The 17,962-nt window shown below is 43.2% G+C and overlaps 1 protein-coding gene across 1 annotated transcript; it reads right to left on the reverse strand.

Annotated features, from left to right (window-relative positions):
* Positions 1-7,433, reverse strand: RTP2 (receptor transporter protein 2). Its single transcript, XM_004473735.2, has 2 exons — positions 7,175-7,433; positions 1-4,080 (listed from the first exon to the last, which is right to left on the reverse strand). The coding sequence occupies exons 1-2, from the start codon at positions 7,336-7,338 to the stop codon at positions 3,570-3,572; spliced, it is 675 nt and encodes a 224-aa protein (XP_004473792.1). The 5' UTR covers positions 7,339-7,433; the 3' UTR covers positions 1-3,569.
* Between the last annotated feature and the right edge of the window lie 10,529 nt (positions 7,434-17,962).

The raw sequence follows: 17,962 nt of genomic DNA on the forward strand, positions 1-17,962 counted from the left end.
TTAGCTTTTACAATGGGAATTTATTAGGTTAAAAGCTTACAGTTCTGAGGCTGTGAAAATGTCCAAATCAAGGCATCTTCAGAGATGCTGTCTCACCAAAGGTCAGCTGCTGGTAATCCTGGACTCCTTCCATGTGGCAAGGCACATGGAGGCATCTGCTTCTCTTCCAGATCTCATTGCTTCAGCTTCTAGCTGCTCCATCTGTGACTTCTTCTCTCCCAGGTTTTCCCTCTCTGAGCTCCTGGGTTCCTTCTCTCCATCTCTGCAGCCTTTTCTCTGTGTGTGCAGCTTTTTAGTCCTCTGTTTATAAAGGACTACAGTAAGAGGATTAGGACCCACCCTGGGTCCTGCGATCTAACCAAAATTTCCCTTAATTTACTCTAAGCAAAATGTTCCATCTATGATGGGTTTACAGGCACAGGAATGGGTTTGCTTTAAGAACAGGATTTTCTGAGGTCCACCAAAGACTCAAACCAGCACAGAGGAGTAAAAGAAGTCCATCTTCTAGAAGTTTCCCCTTGACTTTATTTCATATCACCTAGTCTAACCCCCTTACACACTTCTGGGTTCAGATCACTCTCCATCCTTCTTCTCACAGTCCTGACCTCAGATGCCCCCAGGCTTACTGTCCCATCTGACGCAAGATCCTGCCCCTTGACACAATCTTGGCAGTCTACCCCTAGCTCTATAAACCACAATTTCTGTAAGAGATCCTTCTGGCACTGCTGCATTCCAATTCAGTAACTTCATGACCCCTTTAAACTCCCAGGGTGGATTAAGGCAGATGGCAGACAGTCCTCTGAAGACCATTGATCTCTAAGTCTCCTGACTTTCATCTTCCCAGAAATCACTATGTGTCTACAGTTGAGCAACAACTCCCACAGGGTGCACACTCTGTACAGGCCCAGCTGAGTACTAAATGAACTGACAGAAGTGAACACAGAACCTCACATGCCCACTCATTCACAAATGCTCCAGCTCCCAGCTCAATGCTCTTCATGTACCTCCATTGCTGCTTCCAACCAAAGAAAGGCAAAGATTCTTCCAGATTGCCTTGCTCTTTGCTCCTGAAGGTCCACAGACAAATCCAGATAAGCCACCAGATATCCCCGCCAAAGTGGGAGAAGAATAAAGCTAGCTCCACATGTACAGAGGGCAGATGGGACATAATGCCCAGAGAAGCCTACCTCTGGGAACATATCTAAACAGACTCCCCACCTTAACCTCACCTTCAGTTCTCTTGTCCGTGCTTGGGACAGAGAATGTGAAAATGGGATATAGACAGATGTGAACATCAGGGGATTACTGGAGGTACAAACAGGAGAGTTTCTGTTTCCTATTACACACAATGATCAACAGTGTCATCAAGCCCCAACCTATAAGTCAAACTGCCCACCTAAGCCACAACTAACATAAAGGAGAGGGCACAACAAATATATCCCCCTAATGGAGTGGTTTCATTGACTACGTAAATGGGAAGGTAGTGGGAGACAGGTGTTGTTCTGCCTCCTCAGGCTCATGCTTCCCTTTGCTCATAGCTTCTTCTGAATGGAGACACACTGCTGTACTGTCACCTGAAAGATTGACATCCACATATCTGCCTCATCCCCTTCCCACAATATCCACAGAAACTGGGGCAACTCTACTTTACTTTCTACTATATTTTCATGCATGATGGCAGAGGAACACCACTCTGCATCATGTGTGAGTACCAGGGTCAGTCTGCACACATTTCTGCAGAGTATAAGAATGTATTCTGCAAATCCCAAACCAAGACACACACACGTGTGCACACACACAGTCATTGCCTTGCAGTGAATTTCAACAAGTACCCCAGTTGAGTTGCTCCTTAGGGATGCAGGCACTCTATATAAAATGAAAGCCAGAATTTCTGCCTCTGCTGAGATTCTTGTAGCCTCTTTTCAATTGTCTGTAGTTCTTGGTTGGTTGGGAGTCATCTTTCATAACAGGGCGTCATAAAGCTAAGTCTCTCAGGATATGATCTGCCTTGTTCAAATCAGGAAGGAAGGGGGATGACTACTATTGGACCTTTCAGAAGTATCCTGTCAGGTCTCATACATGCCCTGACCCTTGACCATACACCATAGTAAGTTCACAGAGGAAGTAAAACAATGTCACAACCAAGTCTAGGATCTGACTCCTTGGGAGAACAACTGCCCAGGAAAACAGTCATGGAATCCCACCTCAGGAACACCCTAAATTAAAACATGTTACAACCTTGCCCATTTCAAGAAATTCAGACCCAGCCCAATACTCCAAAAGGAATGTGGACTTATTGAGGGCATGATGTCTATTGGTCATCACTGCTTATCTTGTTTCCCCTTTTCCTGGTTCTCCAAGTCCCATTTAGCAAACCACCTTGCTTCCTAACATTTGTCTTAACCTCCCTTTTCCATGACAATCTATTTGGACACAACTTTCTGCCTCAACCTGGTACTTCCTTTAGGATACAACTATGGTATTTGCAGTATCTGCACACTATGAATGGAGTTGAAAGTAATTGATATGGCACCCCTGTGATTTGCTTCCTGTAAATCTCTTAGGCTCCCTTAGCCAAATCAAATTTCCAGCTCTCCCCAGGAAATAAGTTTGGACAACACCAGGATCCACAAGCCCAGAGCATAGGGGTTACACATTTATTTGTGTTTCTCTATCACACTCCATCCCTTCCCACTTGCCCCGGCCCCTATAAAGCTTCAGGTTGCACCGTTAAGCCTAAGCCCATCTATTACTGTATTAGTATACATACATTTAAGTGAGAGCTTCAAGTTCTCGACTGGTGCTGTCCAGTAGAACTTTCTGTGATGATAGGAATGTTTTATGTTTGCATTGTGCAATATGGAAGACACTAGCCTCAAATGATTATTAAGTACTGGGAATGTAGCTAGTGCAAATGAGGAACTGAATTTAAATTTTGTTTCATTTTAATTAATTTACATTTAAATAGCTACATATGGCTAGTAGTTACCACACTGGACAGTGCAGCTGCAGACAGTTCCTCCCTTCTAAACTGAGTGGGCCCAATGTCAGAGTAAAAACCACGCCTTTCAGAATGGTGGGAGCAGACTCTGAGCAGAGAGACTAGCCATATCTTCCCAGGAACCCTGGCCTTTTCCAAGGGGAACTGTAGCGGGATGGTCAGGTACAGCTGAGCATGAGCTTGAGAATGAGTAAGGGCAAGAAAGAACTTAATGGTGTCATATTGGGGTGTGGGATATAGAAATGCAGCTAAAAGAAGTGTAGGGTGGAAGTGGAGAAGGAGAAAGGAGAAGATACTTCCCTGTAGGCTTAGCACAAACACCAAACCTGGGAGTTCTAAAACCTCATTGGATCATTCTCCTCTTCCCTCCATTACTGTAAAATTTAGTGGATGGACCATTAAATATCTCTGCTACAAATACCTCATTCTGCAGAGGAATTAACTGAGGCCCAGAGAGTGACTGAATTGTCCATGGTCATCTATTGAATCAGTAGCAGAATCAGGCCCAGAACTGGGTCTTGCCCACCTCCACCCCATATGCTTTCCCTTCCGCACGTGGCCAGCTCCACTAAAAGAAGGCCGATCTGTGGCGGAAAGAGAACTGCAAGTAGACAATGAGCAGGCAGAGGAAGGCCCAGAAGAGGCACCAGCGAAGGGAGAAGAAGTTGTAGCCAGAGCCCGCCTGGGCCCTTAGCTTGGAGGCACCGGAGCAGGTCGCCTCCTCCTCCAGCAGCTTCTCACTGGGCTTCCAGTGCACGATGCCCTCCTGGCAGGCCTCGCAGAATTCACTGCGGTGCAGCCTGCTGTCCGGGCGGCTGGCCACGTTGATGCGGTACTGGCCACCATCCTCCTCGTAGCACTGCTCGCGCAGGCTGCTGATGAGGTTGTCCACCAGGCCCTCGATGTTCTCCTCCAGCATGCTCGACTCATCCAGCCGAGCGGTGCCGCACTCGTAGCACAGCTGCTTGAAGACGCGCATGCGCACAGAGCCAAGCCTCTTGGCGCGGTCCAGGTGCATATGGAAGAGGATGACCACGTGGGCCGACTGCCAGGTATGCCAGCACCACGAGCAGTGGAACCTGCGGGGAGGAGGAGAGAGGAATAGAGAATGTGGACCTCTGGACAACTGCCACCTCTGGACAACTGGGCCAGCCTGGAAAGGAAGGGCCGAGTCCTGCAGGGGCAGGAGAGACGGGGCGTTTACGGCCCATTAGGTTCTGTAGCATTCTGGGGCTCGCTGGCCCCAGCCTCCTCATGCTGAGCCCCCCCAGGGACTAGCGCGGGCTTCTCTGGAGCCTGGAGCCTGAGCCACCTGGGCATCCAGCAGTGCTCTGCCATCCCCAGGCCTGCCTTCCCTTAACCCTCCACGGGTCTTAGCCTAATGCACTAAGGGCTTGTGCTAAGAGAGCACACCCACACTTTAGCCTTATTCCTCATCTGGGAAATGCAGGGTGAAGGTCTTTCCTGCCTAGACCTCCTGTTGATTCTGGTAACAGGGGTGACCTGCACCATCTCACTTGTGCATCCTGCCTGCTTATGGGAGAAGAGGAGATGATGCACCTGTGCCAAGCACAGACACTGGCACACTGTAGGCCCTCAGTACATCACTGAATGACTGGGTGGGCAGTGGATGGATGTTCATAGACCTGCCTGTGAGGGCTACAGAGTATGGTCCCCACACCTTCACAAAGAACAAACCTGTCCCTTTTCAAATCAGCCCTATAGGGAGCATACATAGCTCAAGTGGCTGAGTGTCTGTTTCCCACGTACGATGTCCTGGGTTCAATCCTTGGTACCCGTTAAAAAAACAAACCAACTCTCACAGATGTAGCTCAGTGGCTGAGCACCTGCTTCTCTTGTATGCAGTCCTAGGTTCAATCCCCAGTACCGCCTAAAAAAAAAAAAAATCAGCCCTAGATATCACACTAGACCTGAAGTATGGCCTGCAAAAGTGGATCCTGGCCTCCCTCCCCAACAGGTAAAACATACATACATATATGCACACATACACATAAGCACACAGGCAGCTTAACCTAAGCTGGGCTCCCTAAGGCCCCAGCATCAGGAAACATCTCTAAGGCTCATCTAGCCAGTCCCACTCCCCAGACACCCCACCCAATACTTGAACACCTCCAGTGACTGAGCTCTCATAACCTCCACAGCAGTTCCTTCCATCCCAGAGATGAACCTCTTCTAGACCCCTGTTTTGAAGGCTTCACAGGCAGTCGAGTGGTCACTGTGCTGAGTCTGCCTCATTGCTAGCCCTCTCTGGGCCTGTCGTACTATGACCTTGAAGGACCTCTGAAATCTAAGGGACACTGCTCAGCACCTACAGTATGTCAAACTCCACATGGCCCAGGCTGTGGGACAGAGATGAAGACAACCTATCTCCTGACCCCCAGATCACAGTGACAACATGAGCACAGAACAATCCTAGCACAGCTCAAGGCAGGGTTGACAAGGCAGAGCAGCTTAATTGTTCCTGATCAAGGAGGGATTAGTCACCCAAACCCCTTTGCAAGGTAGACCAGAGCTGCAGGGCACCAGGGTTAATGCTTCCCACAGTCTAGAGGTAGAGTGATCCTATGCCCAGAGAAGCACAAACGTGGCAGTTGTCCTCTCCTGACTGGGGCCAGCTAGGACCCACAGGTCACCAGCCAGGAATAGAATCAGATGAACCCTGAAGCTCGAGGAGCCACTAGCCCTTCCAGCTCAACCCCTAAACTCTGGGGCCCTTGTGCCCATTTCCAGTCCTTTGCACTGCTCCCACCAGCCAGTTCAGGAGCTTTTTGTTTTTAATCTTTTCCTCCTACACTTTTTAAAAATTCAAACCAATCTGGTGTTATTCCCCTCTCTCAAACCAGACAATAGATCTGAAACCCAAGAATATCAGAACTGGGCAGCAGTGGTGGGGGAGCGCTTGAAGATCATCTAGTCACCCTTTTACTAAAGCAAAACTGAGACACAGAACAAGTAAGAGAGCTGTCCATGTATGAACAGCTAGGTAGGGGCGAGTCAGTACCCAAAGCATCACCTATGTCCAACAAAGTTTTCTTCAGTTGATTTGAATTGAACCAACTCTACCCCTCTATCTCTCTGGCTTTCATCCCAAAGACAAGTTCACTCTAATATTTTCAGGTCTTGGGGCAAAAGTACAAATGTAACCTCCCCACCACAGCCTGCCCACTTTTCTTCCCACCCTGCCCCACAAGGGGTATCACACACATACATGTGTGGACAACCCAGTTGGAGGATTCAAGTTCTGTCCACAGCCCCAGAAAACAGCCACCCTTTGGCCTCCCCTGGGATTTAGGAGTCTGCCTTCAAATTGATAGACCCAAGGAAAATGCCCACATAGGGCTTAGAAACGGGCTTGGGAAGTTTGGTCAGACAATTCTGTGGTCCCAACCCTAAATTATGGTCTAGAAGAGGGAAACACACATGGGCTTCAGTGGAAGGTATGTGAGCCCTGGACAGGGGTTTTAAGGGCCTGAGGGAACTCCTGCCCAAAGCCATGTCTTTTCTATCACAGACCCATAGATAATAGAGCTGGAAGGAATGTGTATGATCTAGGGCCAATCTTCTCATTTCATAAGTGTGAAAACAGAGGTCCAGAGAGAAAAAGGGACCTGCTCAATCTCACAGAGGTAGATAGAGGTAAAGTCAGTTTCTTGAACATAGCAGGTGATCAATAGATGTTTTTGTATTCAAATCAAATCGAATTGAATTGAACTGAACAGTCCCAGGGCCAGAGCACAGGCCTTCACTCTCCCAGCCAGGGTTTTCTCCAGTAGACCTAACAGCCTCCTCCTCTCAGTTTCAGTCACTCTTTAAGAGATTATGAAAATCTGAAAACATTAAAAATGCTAAAGAATGCACGCGCATTGAAGATATTATAGCTTTTCATTTTATACGTGGAAAAATTGAGACCGAAAGGCAGAACGTAACTTGCTCATGGTCACCCAAGGAGTCATTGTTACAGCTGGGATTAGAGCCAAGTCCTCTGGGATCCATTTTGCAGTTCTTTCTCTGCCCCCACCCCCACTGAGCTGACTTACAGAAGCTGACCCCAGAACCTGGCTCCACATAGCACTCTGCCTCCCCTTGGAAGGTCTCCTCAGGGCCATGACCCGGAGGCTGCCCACAGGGTCCCCTCCTCACTCAGCCTCTCACCTGCCTGAGGCATGCTGCTCCAGGTACTGCTTCCAGCCAGGGGCCAGCTCATTGGGCTTGAGGTTGGGGTCCATGATGAGCTCCCAGCTATCCGCAGGCTTTGCCACCTCCATCTTCTCATAGAAGACTTTTTTCCACTCACAAGTTGTCAGGCTGGTAGACATGGTCCTGCTGGCAGGATGGAAGTTTGAGCTCCCCCTGAGTGAGAACACAGAAAGAGCCCGTGTAAATGCAAGGTAGTTTCTATAGTCTGGAAATCCTCATCAACAGGACCAGGAGGACCCAGCTCCTTCCCTTGTCACCTTGGAACTTGTTACCATGGCAGCTAGGCAGGGTGCCAAGAGCCCAAGCTGGGGAGGAGGGAACCTCCCGGGGACGTACCAGGGCCCTGAGCTAAGCTTCGGAGACATGGCTGGGTAGTGACCCTTGATTAAGTGGAGAGAGCAGGGTAGGAGGCCTAACCCCACAGCATGCTAACCCAGGCCTCTAGCCATCTCCAGGGGATGAGGACTATTCATTCAGTGACCCTGCTTCACCCTCTCCCTCTTCCAGACATTCTCCATATCCACGTGATGTGGTAACTAGAACACCCTAGGGACCAGAGAGAAACAAGGCATGGGGAGAGGCAGAGCCTGCCATTCCCGCAACCCCAGATGTGCTGTGAGCCTCACTCACCTTGTGCTAAGCAGTAGCTGCTTGACCTGTGTGCCGTCCAAGGCATAAATTAATTTCCCCTTTGTCCAGATCAGGAAACTAAGGTTTTCCCGAACTCTAAGTGGCTCATCCCAAGATTTAGATCCAGGCCTTCTAAAACCAAATCATGTGTTCATTTATTGCAATACTTACTGCATTCCTAACACACGGAGACTGAGAAAGAAGTAACGTGAGGTCCCTTTCCTCAGGGAGATCTTGGTCCAGTTAAGATAGAATGTAATGTAATACACTGTGAAAAGCACAGTAATAACAGTTCAGATCCACAGGATCATAGAATTGTTGGAGCTCAAGTTTAGTTCCTGGCCACAGGCCACACTAAGGCTGCTGAGGGAGGAGCAAGCTTGTTCTGAGCTGCAAGATCCCTGATGAATGAGCCCAGGCAATAGGGTATCCACAGCTCCCTGAAGCCCAATTTAAATACTTTAGAGACTAGAGGGAAACTTGATTACAAATTTACACAGCCCAGGTGAAGGCAGAGTTACCAAAAGAGAGGAAGCCTCAGGCAGGGAAAAGACAGGGAGATGGGAATGCTTCCCCAGCTTTCACCGGTCTTCTGTGTGGCCTAGGTTGAATCATTTCCTTAGTGGACGTTGGTCTCCTCACCTGCGCAAGAGAGGCTGTGTGGTTCTTTACATGGAAATCTGGACCCTGGACATCGGGAGGCACAAAGAATGAATTACATGCAGAATTAAAAAGGGCTGCTGGTAAACAGATGGGAAGTTTCCTGTGATGAATTCTAAACTTGGCAATTGTCTCCAAGATGGTTTCCACAGAGGGTGAGATTAGAGGATAGCATTAAATTCTCTCTTGCAGCAGCAAGTGTTCCTCCACTAGCTTTGTTCTAAGAACCTCAGAAAGGACAGAAATAAAGCTTACAGCCATTAACCAATAGCTGTAGAAGGGGCCCCTTATTTTTAAAAATTATTCATTGAACTTAACATTAAGTTAAGACAATCGAGGCCCAGAAATGGGAAATTACTTGACCAAGTTCTCAGAACTGGGCTATTCACACCTCATGAGGACCTTCCCCGGAGGCAGCCACCAGCCAGACAAGATGAGGAGGGACCTGTGAGTTCAAGGAACTGAATCAAGTTGAGAGGAGCTTATGGCCTGGCTAGAGTCACATGCTAGAAGTGAACCCCCAAATGGCAATAAAGGAAAAAGAAGAAGAGAAAGGGTGAGAATTGTCAGGGTTCATCGGTTTGTTTTTAACTCAAATGATGCAATCCCCATAAGCCTAGTCTGAGGTTTAATTTAGTGTGGGATCTCTGTAAATAGAAACCAGTATAATCCATCTTTCTGTATAACAGTGCTGTTTTCCACTCAAGAAAAAATCTTGTTTGTAATATGATCAATGAGAACAATTACTTCCTCAATTTTCTGCAAATTGCACTTGGTTACACCAGAATCCACGATTTCTGAGCTCACTAATATATAAATGTTTTCAGCTGTGGGCCACATTGCAAAGTGGCAGTTTCATCATATAGTGCTGTCATTGTTTCAGTCTAGGTAATACTTTTAAAATAAAGAAATATGGTTAATTCTGCAGACAAAGTTAAAGGAATTGGGGAGGGAGGGCAGAACCACTCTCCTTCCCCCAATTTAGAATGTAGATTAAATACTTTTGTAATGGGAAAATTACAATTTATGTAATTTATGGATTATAATTAAGAGAATATTGTAATATTTTGCAACAATGGTAAAGAAGATGTATTCATTCTAAGGGACAAGAATAGAGGGGTGTAAGGGGGTATGGGATTTTTCCTTTTGTAATAATGAAAAAACAAAAATTCTAAAATTGAGGTGATGACAGTACAACTCTGTGATGAATATGAGAGCCATTGAGTGTACACTTTGAATGGATTGTACAAAGCATGGAATTGTATAACACAATGTATTCTGTGGTGGAAGATGGACTGTGGTTATAGAACAAAAAGGAGAACATTCTCTCATGAACTATATATACTAATACTGGGTATTATTAGATGGGTGGGTTGGGGGGAAAATATACCAAATGTAAGGTATAGCTAGTAGTAATGTGGCTATAGTTAGAAGTAATATTTTGATGAAACTCTTTCATAGTTTGTAATAATTGTTTCACAACAATACAAGGTGGAGGGTAATGTATGGGAGCCTTGTATGATGATATGCCTGTTTGTTTTCTAAGTTCACAACTTACACACATATTTTTTATGTATATTCATGTATGAATGATAAACTTCAATTTTAAAAGTTTAAAAATACTTTTGTAAAGTATTTATTATTTAAATGTTATCTTTTAGAATAACGTAAGAAACAAATATGGAACCTAATCTGATAAAGTAATGAAGATTTGAAGAGATAGGTGGACCAAAATCACCTGGGTAGCTTTTGAAAACTACATACACTTACCCTGAAGATGTTGATACATGGTCTTAAGACAGGATATTCTTCCTCCATTCACCTGACTCCTGGGAAGAATGCCCACCATGCCTGACATTGTTATTCATGGAAGTATGCTTTTCTACAGGTGTCTTGGGGGCAAAAGCAGGGGCAGGGGAGTGAGGATTGAGTAAAACCAAGTTAGTAATTTGTGGTTTTTCTTTGTCAAGAAACAAATCCAGGGAAAATGCCAGCTCTGTCTTGTCACTCCATAATTTGAAGAACTATAGAGGCAAAAAAAATGCAAGGTTCCCTGGGGAATCTTTTTGAAGAGGTGCTAGGAATGTTTCTCCATCTCCAGGATACAGCTCTAATAGGCAGCATGGTCTAAGCTCTGCTCTTTGGGTGTGCGTGGGGGCCACCCCTGAGACTCAGGGAAGTTTATATGCTAAGAGCAGTCCGAGGTTCTCCAACAGTGGCAGGTGGTGAAACAAATTCCTGAGAAGATTCCATGCTGTTGTTTTATTAGTCAGCAGCAAACATTACAATACTAATCCTATTGATATTCAAGCATGCGAGGTCTATGGACCATATGTCGCAGTCACCCCCATGCCCTGGAGTTTAAGAGTGATCGTATCTACTTTCACTGTGACCTTGGGCCTTATGACCCTCATCAGAGATTTAGTGAAGAAAATAACACTATTTATGGGAGATAAATAAATAAAAAGTGTGGGGAAGTAAGAAGTGCTCCATACAAAAAAAAGGAAAAATTGGGCTGAAGGGGTGTGGTTTGAGTTAAGTGAGTTAAGGAAGAGCATAGACTTCTCTGCTGTAAATAGACATTCAGACTCAGAGTTCCTGGGAGACCTTTCAGCAGGTACAGTCTCTAATGACTTCTGTCAGAGACTGTGAAAGTTTGAAGTCATTTTATGAATCTCCAAAAAGAAAAAGATTATGTTCTTGAACTAATCCGTTTCTGTGGGTGTGGGCTCTTTTGATTGGACTAAGTCAGTAAGGCATAACTCAGGTTGTGTCTCTGCCCTCTTATCAGAGTTTTATATAAAAGGAGACACAGAGACATAGAAAAAGGAATCTGCTATTTTGATCCTGCCATATGAGAGAAAAGAGAAAGTAGAGAGAGGACCCCAGATTTGCCTACAGCTGCAGAAAGGCAGAGAAGCCCTGAGAGGCTGAGAAAATTCCTGGAGTTTGGAATCAGCAGAGCACAGAGGCATGGAAAGAGGCCCCACAGGGGCTGGGGCCACAAAGCAGCTCAAGGTTGAGGAGACAAGCCCTGTCATATGCCAGATCGCCACATGGCAGAATGCCAAGATTACTAGTAGCTGACTTTGGTGAGATAGTATCTCTCACAGTGCCTTGACTTAGATATTCCATGGCCTTGGAGCTATAAGGTTTTCCCTAATAAAATTCCATTATAAAAGTCAATCCAATTCTCGTACTTTGCATCAACAGCCCTTTAGCTAACTAAGACAGATGTTAAGGGTCTCCATTGAGTTCCTTAGCTATATATTCAGAATCAATGCATAAAAATAACCACAATGCATCTCTGTGACAATGTCAGTCATCATAGCAGCTCTTGAAGCATTTCTCCTCACATTATGTTGGTCAAAGAAAGTCACAGCTAAGCCTGCCATCAATGGGGTAGGGAAATATACTCTTGCCAAAAGGAAGGGCAATTTAGGGAGTGGCACCAAATAGTTTGAACAACAATAAAATCCACCACACCATCTGGAGTGATGGAATTTGTAATAGGTTGAATTGTGTACCCCAGAAAAACATGTTCCTATTCTTAATCCATTCCTGTGGGTGTGAACCCATTGTAAATGGGACCTTTTAAGGATGTTATTTTTGGTTAACTTGTGTCCAACTGAATCAGGATAGGTCTTAATAGAGACCTATTACTGGAGGCCTTATAGAGAAGGGGAAAAGTCAAAAGGTAGCAAAAAGCTGGAAATCAATAGAACCCAGAAGAGAAAGGAGAGGACATCATCATGTGATGGGAAAATCAAGGAACACTAAGGCTCACTGACAGCCAGCCCAGAATACACAGTCTTCAGGAAGAAAGCATCTCCTTGCTGACACCTCAGTTTTGGACTTCTCCTAGCCTTAAACCAATAAGACAATAAATTCCCACTGTTTAAGCCAACCCATTTTATGGTATTTGTTTTAGCAGCCAGAAAACTAAGACAGAGCTAAAGAGATTCTGTGGTTCAGTGTTGCCAGAAATCCTGAGTTTTAGTTCCAACTTTCACTAACCATTCTGTGTCCTTCAGAAAAGGGAGATAAGAAACCACATGTCCCAGATTCTCTGGGATGATCTGAATTTCATGAGTCCATGTGCTTAGCAGAAAATGGCAAACTGTAGTCAGTAAATATAAATTGGTAATCCTCAATCTCAACTCTTCAGGAACTCAGTCCTAAAGTCCCAACAAAGTGGCTTTTTAAATTCCCTCATATAGTTGGACAAAAAGACATATTTTTAGAAGATGCCAATTAACAGAATAAGAAGTATGCATTTAAACACCAGGTTTCTAACTACCACCATGACGTTTCAGAAGATGTCATCCTCAAGACTGCCAGAGAGGATGTTATTCTGTCCAGTTCCAAGTACTAGAGGATTGCCTTAAGATGGTAATGTACCGTTAGGTCAAAATCTACATACAGGCAGAATCCAGAGAGATGAGCAGAATGCTAAAGTCAATGTTACCCTGAAGGCACTTGACAAAACAGATGAAACAGAGTTACAGAGGATGCAAGACAGCAGAAAACAAAGACAGGATCCATCCAAAGCAGATAAGAGATTGTATTAGTCAGCCAAAGGAGTGGGAACTCAACGTCGTAATCATAACTCATTCATGCCCAGGTACAGATCAGATTACAAGCATAATCCAATATTTCTTTTTGGAATTCATCAATTATATCAAATTGCTACAGAGATCCTCTCCTTGGAAAGCTGGAACTGTCAAGGGAGATACATATATGTATATATATTTCAAAGGAGGGAGAAAATAATGTCACTAGGAAATAATAATCCAAAAGAAGACAAGAAAGAAGAAGAGAAAGAGAATCAAAATACAGTGTGACTAATAGTGAAAAATCAGATATTGTTTACAAATCCAAATATATTAGCAAATATATCAAACATAAATAAACTATATGCTCCAGTTAAAAGGCAGAGTGGCAGGCTGAATTAAAAAACAAAATCACATTATAACCTCAATAAGATATGGTTAGACAATTATCTGATTGGCAAAAATGAAAATGCCTGATAAGGTAATGGTTGGTGAGGATGAGAAGTATGAATTTTCATACATTGTTGGGGAATAGTTACATAATTCTTTTGGGGAGCAATTTGTCATTATCTTTCAAGGTTGAATATTCAAGAACCTTATGATCTTGCAATTACACTCCTGGGTGCATATTCTAGAGAACCTCTTTGACATTTGCACCAAGTTGCATGTATGATAATGTTCATAATAACAATGTTTATAATGACTCAAATTACATTACAATGTATTTCATACCATTTATCTCTATTCCATTCCATTATTTTCCATTCCTCTTGGCAGACGTCCATCAACAGAAGAATGAATACACATACACACTAGAATATTATAATTCATATCAACATGCTAGAATCTCACAATGTTGAGCAAAAGAAGTGTCACAAGATAATAAACAGTCACAGTAAAGTTTTAAAAAATTGGATAAACCTAAACTATGTTATGTCAAAATGTACATATATTTCTAAAAAGTACAAGGAAGTGATTATCATAAATGTCAAGATAGTGGGTATCACTAAGGGGAGATGGAAGAGGCTATGATAGAGGATAAGTACTTGCTGGGAATGGGAGGGCTTCCAGAATACAAATTAATTATTTATAATTATGTATATGTTATAGGCATTTATGTATATGCTTCAGGCACTCTTCTGTATCTATTATATATTTAATAATTTAAAACAAAATATATCCCACCCCTGTCTAAGACAGACCCTTTCCCCATAATTCAGATGGCCCCAAAGTACCAGCACATACCAGAGGCCCTTCTCCATGTTTTCCTTAAGACTATCACAATTTGAAAACAGAGAGAGGCCTCTAGAAACCATCAGACCCCTACCTAGAGAAAGGTAATGTGTGACCTCCATTTGGTAGATGAAGTAAAAGAAAGAAATTGTGAGAGACAGTGTTTGAAAATAACACATCCTCCATAAATGCTCCAGTATCTCAAACACACCCCCTCAACAGGCATGCTCAGGTCCCAAACCCTGGTCCTGTGAGTGTGAATCCATTTGTAAATAGGACCTTTGAAAATGTTTATTAGTAAAGGTGCACCCAAACTGAATGAAGGTGGGACTTAATCCAATATGGCTGAAGACCTTATAAGCAGAAGAAATTGGGCACAGAAGGAGTAAGCAGAGGGAAAAGCTAGACGCCAGTAGTCACTGAAAGCTTAAAGAGAAATGAGAGTATATTACCATGTGATGAGAAAGCCAAGGAACACCAAAGATTCTCAGCCAGCCAGAAGATACCAACCATGTGAGGAAGCAAGCCTTCTAGCCTCTGAAACCATGAGCTAATAAATTACTGTTGCTAAGACAGTCCATTGTATCATATTTGTTTTAGCATCCAGGAAACTCTTCCGTAGCACCTGCCACATTGTATCATTGCATTCCTTCCACAAGACTGTCTTATTCATCTTTGTGTATTCTACAATGGCTAATACAATTTAAATACATAGTAGATGCTCAATAAAATTTTATTTTGTGAATAAATAGTGATGAGGGTTTACTATATATATATTCTTCATATTGAATATGAACTACAATAATATGAGAAGCATATAATGTGCCTCCACAGTCCCATAAGCATATAGATTTGCATGTTATAGGAGTGCAATAAATGTTGTGAATGACATTCAGTTCACAGCCAGAAAAAATCATTTAATATCCTCTATATGTTGGGCTGAGCACTAAATGCCATGACTCACAAATAAATAAATGAACTGTTCATGCAGGCAGTTAAGCAGTCCTCCAATGATGGGATTGATGGGAGCTCAGACACTCATGTCTTCTTGAAATTAGGTTTACAGGACACAGGTATAGAAGGTTATTCTTTCTGCTACTATAGCAATCTGAAAAACAACCAGAAACCAAAAAGTTTCAATCTACCCTCAGGGAGGATACCTAATTTTTAAAATTGAATTCTTATTTTCTGGCAGAAGCAAGTTGTGCCAAGCAAGTTTGCTCACCCAGAAATATCAGACATGCCAATCATCATTTTAAGTATTAGAGACCATAATCTGGATGGTAGGCTTACATACCAGTCTTGTGCTGGGTGGGCAGTGATATTTTAGATCATAACTGTAGATATACCTTTTCAAGGTATATTTTTTTAAATGATGGATTCATACTGATATTTTCCAATTGAGTTTTAAAAAAACAATGTCTTCTTTTCTTAAACCACTTACTAATTCAAATTATATGAAAATGCAATCTAATATTTTCATCTTTACATCCATCATTATCAGCAAAGGTTGTTTGTTCAATATATTTTTTTCATTAGGAAGTTGTGAGCTTACAAAACAATCAGGCATACTGTGCAGAATTCCCATACATCACCCCTCCACCAACACCTTGCATTGTTGTAAAACATTTGTTAGAGGTTATGAAAGAGCATCATCAGACTACTACCACTAACTATGTTCCATAGCCTACATTTGGTATATTTTTTCTACACACCCCAACTTTTTTCCCATTCATTCAACATCCTTTATTGAATATCCAGTATCCTAGGCAATAGGGAGCCAGTATTGAATGAAACTATAGTTTAATCCCTGCTCTAGAAGAGGAAACAGAGAAGTGAAGGGCTTGAAGGTCAAGAAACTGAAAGGAGGTCAGTATAAATCTTTAAAAAATTATATTCATGAAAAATTAATTAAATAAATACAAGAGTCATTTATTTTATGTGTTAACAAAAGGTCCAAAATAACAATACTACTATTAACACTGAAAGTAAAAATACTAGACAAATAATTACTGGATTTACCAACATTTTCTTTTGTCTGTATTTGACTCATTATGTTCACTCAAATCACTGTGCTTCAAGTCTGGTGATATTATCACTTCTGTGATACATCGTATACTGCAGTTTCAACCTTCTGTTCAATGTGCAAACAACAAATATATACTGAGTGTTTGATATGTGTCTAGGCCCTGTTTTAGGTGCTGGATAATAGAGTAAAATAAAAAAGACAAAACTCCATGTCTTCATGGAACTACATTTTACTTGGAGGAGATAGTAAAAAAAAGTAATATGTTAGATAGTAATGGTAATAGGTGCTAGGTTAAATTTTTTGTTTGTTTTTTTTGTTTTTGTTTTTGTTTTTCTTTAGAAAGTGGTGGAGCTGAGGGTATAATCTGGGCTCAGCTTACTCCACCAGACCTGTCTTTTTTTTTTTTTTTTAAGATTTATTTATTTATTTATTTATTTATTTATCTCTCCTTCCCCCCTCACCCCTGCCCTGGTTGTCAGTTTTCTGTGCCTATTTGCTGCGTCTTCTTCTTTGTCCACTTCTGCTGTTATCAGTGGCACAGGAATCTGTGTTTCTTTTTGTTGCGTCATCTTGTTGTGTCAGCTCTCCGTGTGGGCAGTGCCATTCTTAGGCAGGCTGCATCTTCTTTCGCGCTGGGCGGCTCTCCTTATGGGGTGCACTCCTTGCATGTGGGGCTCCCCTACACTGGGACACCCCTGTGGCACGGCACTCCTTGTGCGCATCAGCACTGCTTATAGGCCAGCTCCACACTGATCAAGGAGGCCCGGGGTTTGAACCACGGACCTCCCATGTGGTAGAAGGACACCTGATCCACTGGGCCAAGTCCACTTCCCAGTGCTAGGTAAAATTAAAAAATCAATATGAAAGGGATAGGAAGCGGTGGGGGAGGGGGGGTGGGAAGGAGTAGGAAAGGTTACAATTTAGACAGTGTGGAAAAGATAGGACCCATCAGAAAGTGACATTTGAGAAAAACGTGAAAGAGATGAGGAAGAAAGTCACATGGCTAATGGAAGAACGCATTCTAGAGAGAGAAAAGAGCAAGTACAAAGTCCCTGTATTAAAGCAACAAAAATGTATATGTATTCTCTCATAGTTCTGGAGGCTAAGTCCAAAATCAGTACCACTGAACAGAAATCCAGGTGTCCTTCTGGAGATGCTTGGGGAGAATCCATTCTCTGCCTCTTCCAGGTTCTGGTGGCTGCCAGCATTCTGTGGCTTGTGGTCACATCATTCCAGTATTTCAAGGCCAGCATCATCAAATATCTCTCTGCTCCATCTTCCCATCATCTTTTCCTCTGCATGCTGTGACTGCATTTAGTCTCCACCTGGATACTAATCTCAATTCTTGAGGTTCTTCATTTAATCATATCTGCAAAGACCTCTTTGCTATATGAGGTAACATTTACAGCTTCCAGTGATTAGGATGTGAATATCATTTGGGGGCATTTTTCAGCTCACCATATCCCCTAACATGGAAATGCACTTTGTTGTCCAAAGAACAGAGATGGTCTATGTGTCTAGTGCTGAGTAAGGACCATAGGAAAACAGGAAGAGAAGAAGTGGAAGAGAAAACCAGCTGGAGGTAGCAGCCAAACCTACAGGCCCTTCCAGGCCATTTGAATGAGTTAGTAGGAAGCT

The sequence above is a fragment of the Dasypus novemcinctus genome, chromosome 4, assembly GCF_030445035.2.
Source record: "Dasypus novemcinctus isolate mDasNov1 chromosome 4, mDasNov1.1.hap2, whole genome shotgun sequence".
NCBI classification, from domain to species: Eukaryota; Metazoa; Chordata; class Mammalia; order Cingulata; family Dasypodidae; genus Dasypus; species Dasypus novemcinctus.

What these genes read in the sequence shown, in the direction of transcription:
- RTP2 (XM_004473735.2), bottom strand. Translation starts at nt 7,338, where the DNA reads ATGTCTACCAGCCTGACAACTTGTGAGTGGAAAAAAGTCTTCTATGAG. An exon ending in GAGCAGCATGCCTCAGGCAG is followed by an intron (nt 4,081 to 7,174) that starts GTGAGAGGCTGA and finishes TCCTCCCCGCAG; the next exon opens with GTTCCACTGCTCGTGGTGCT.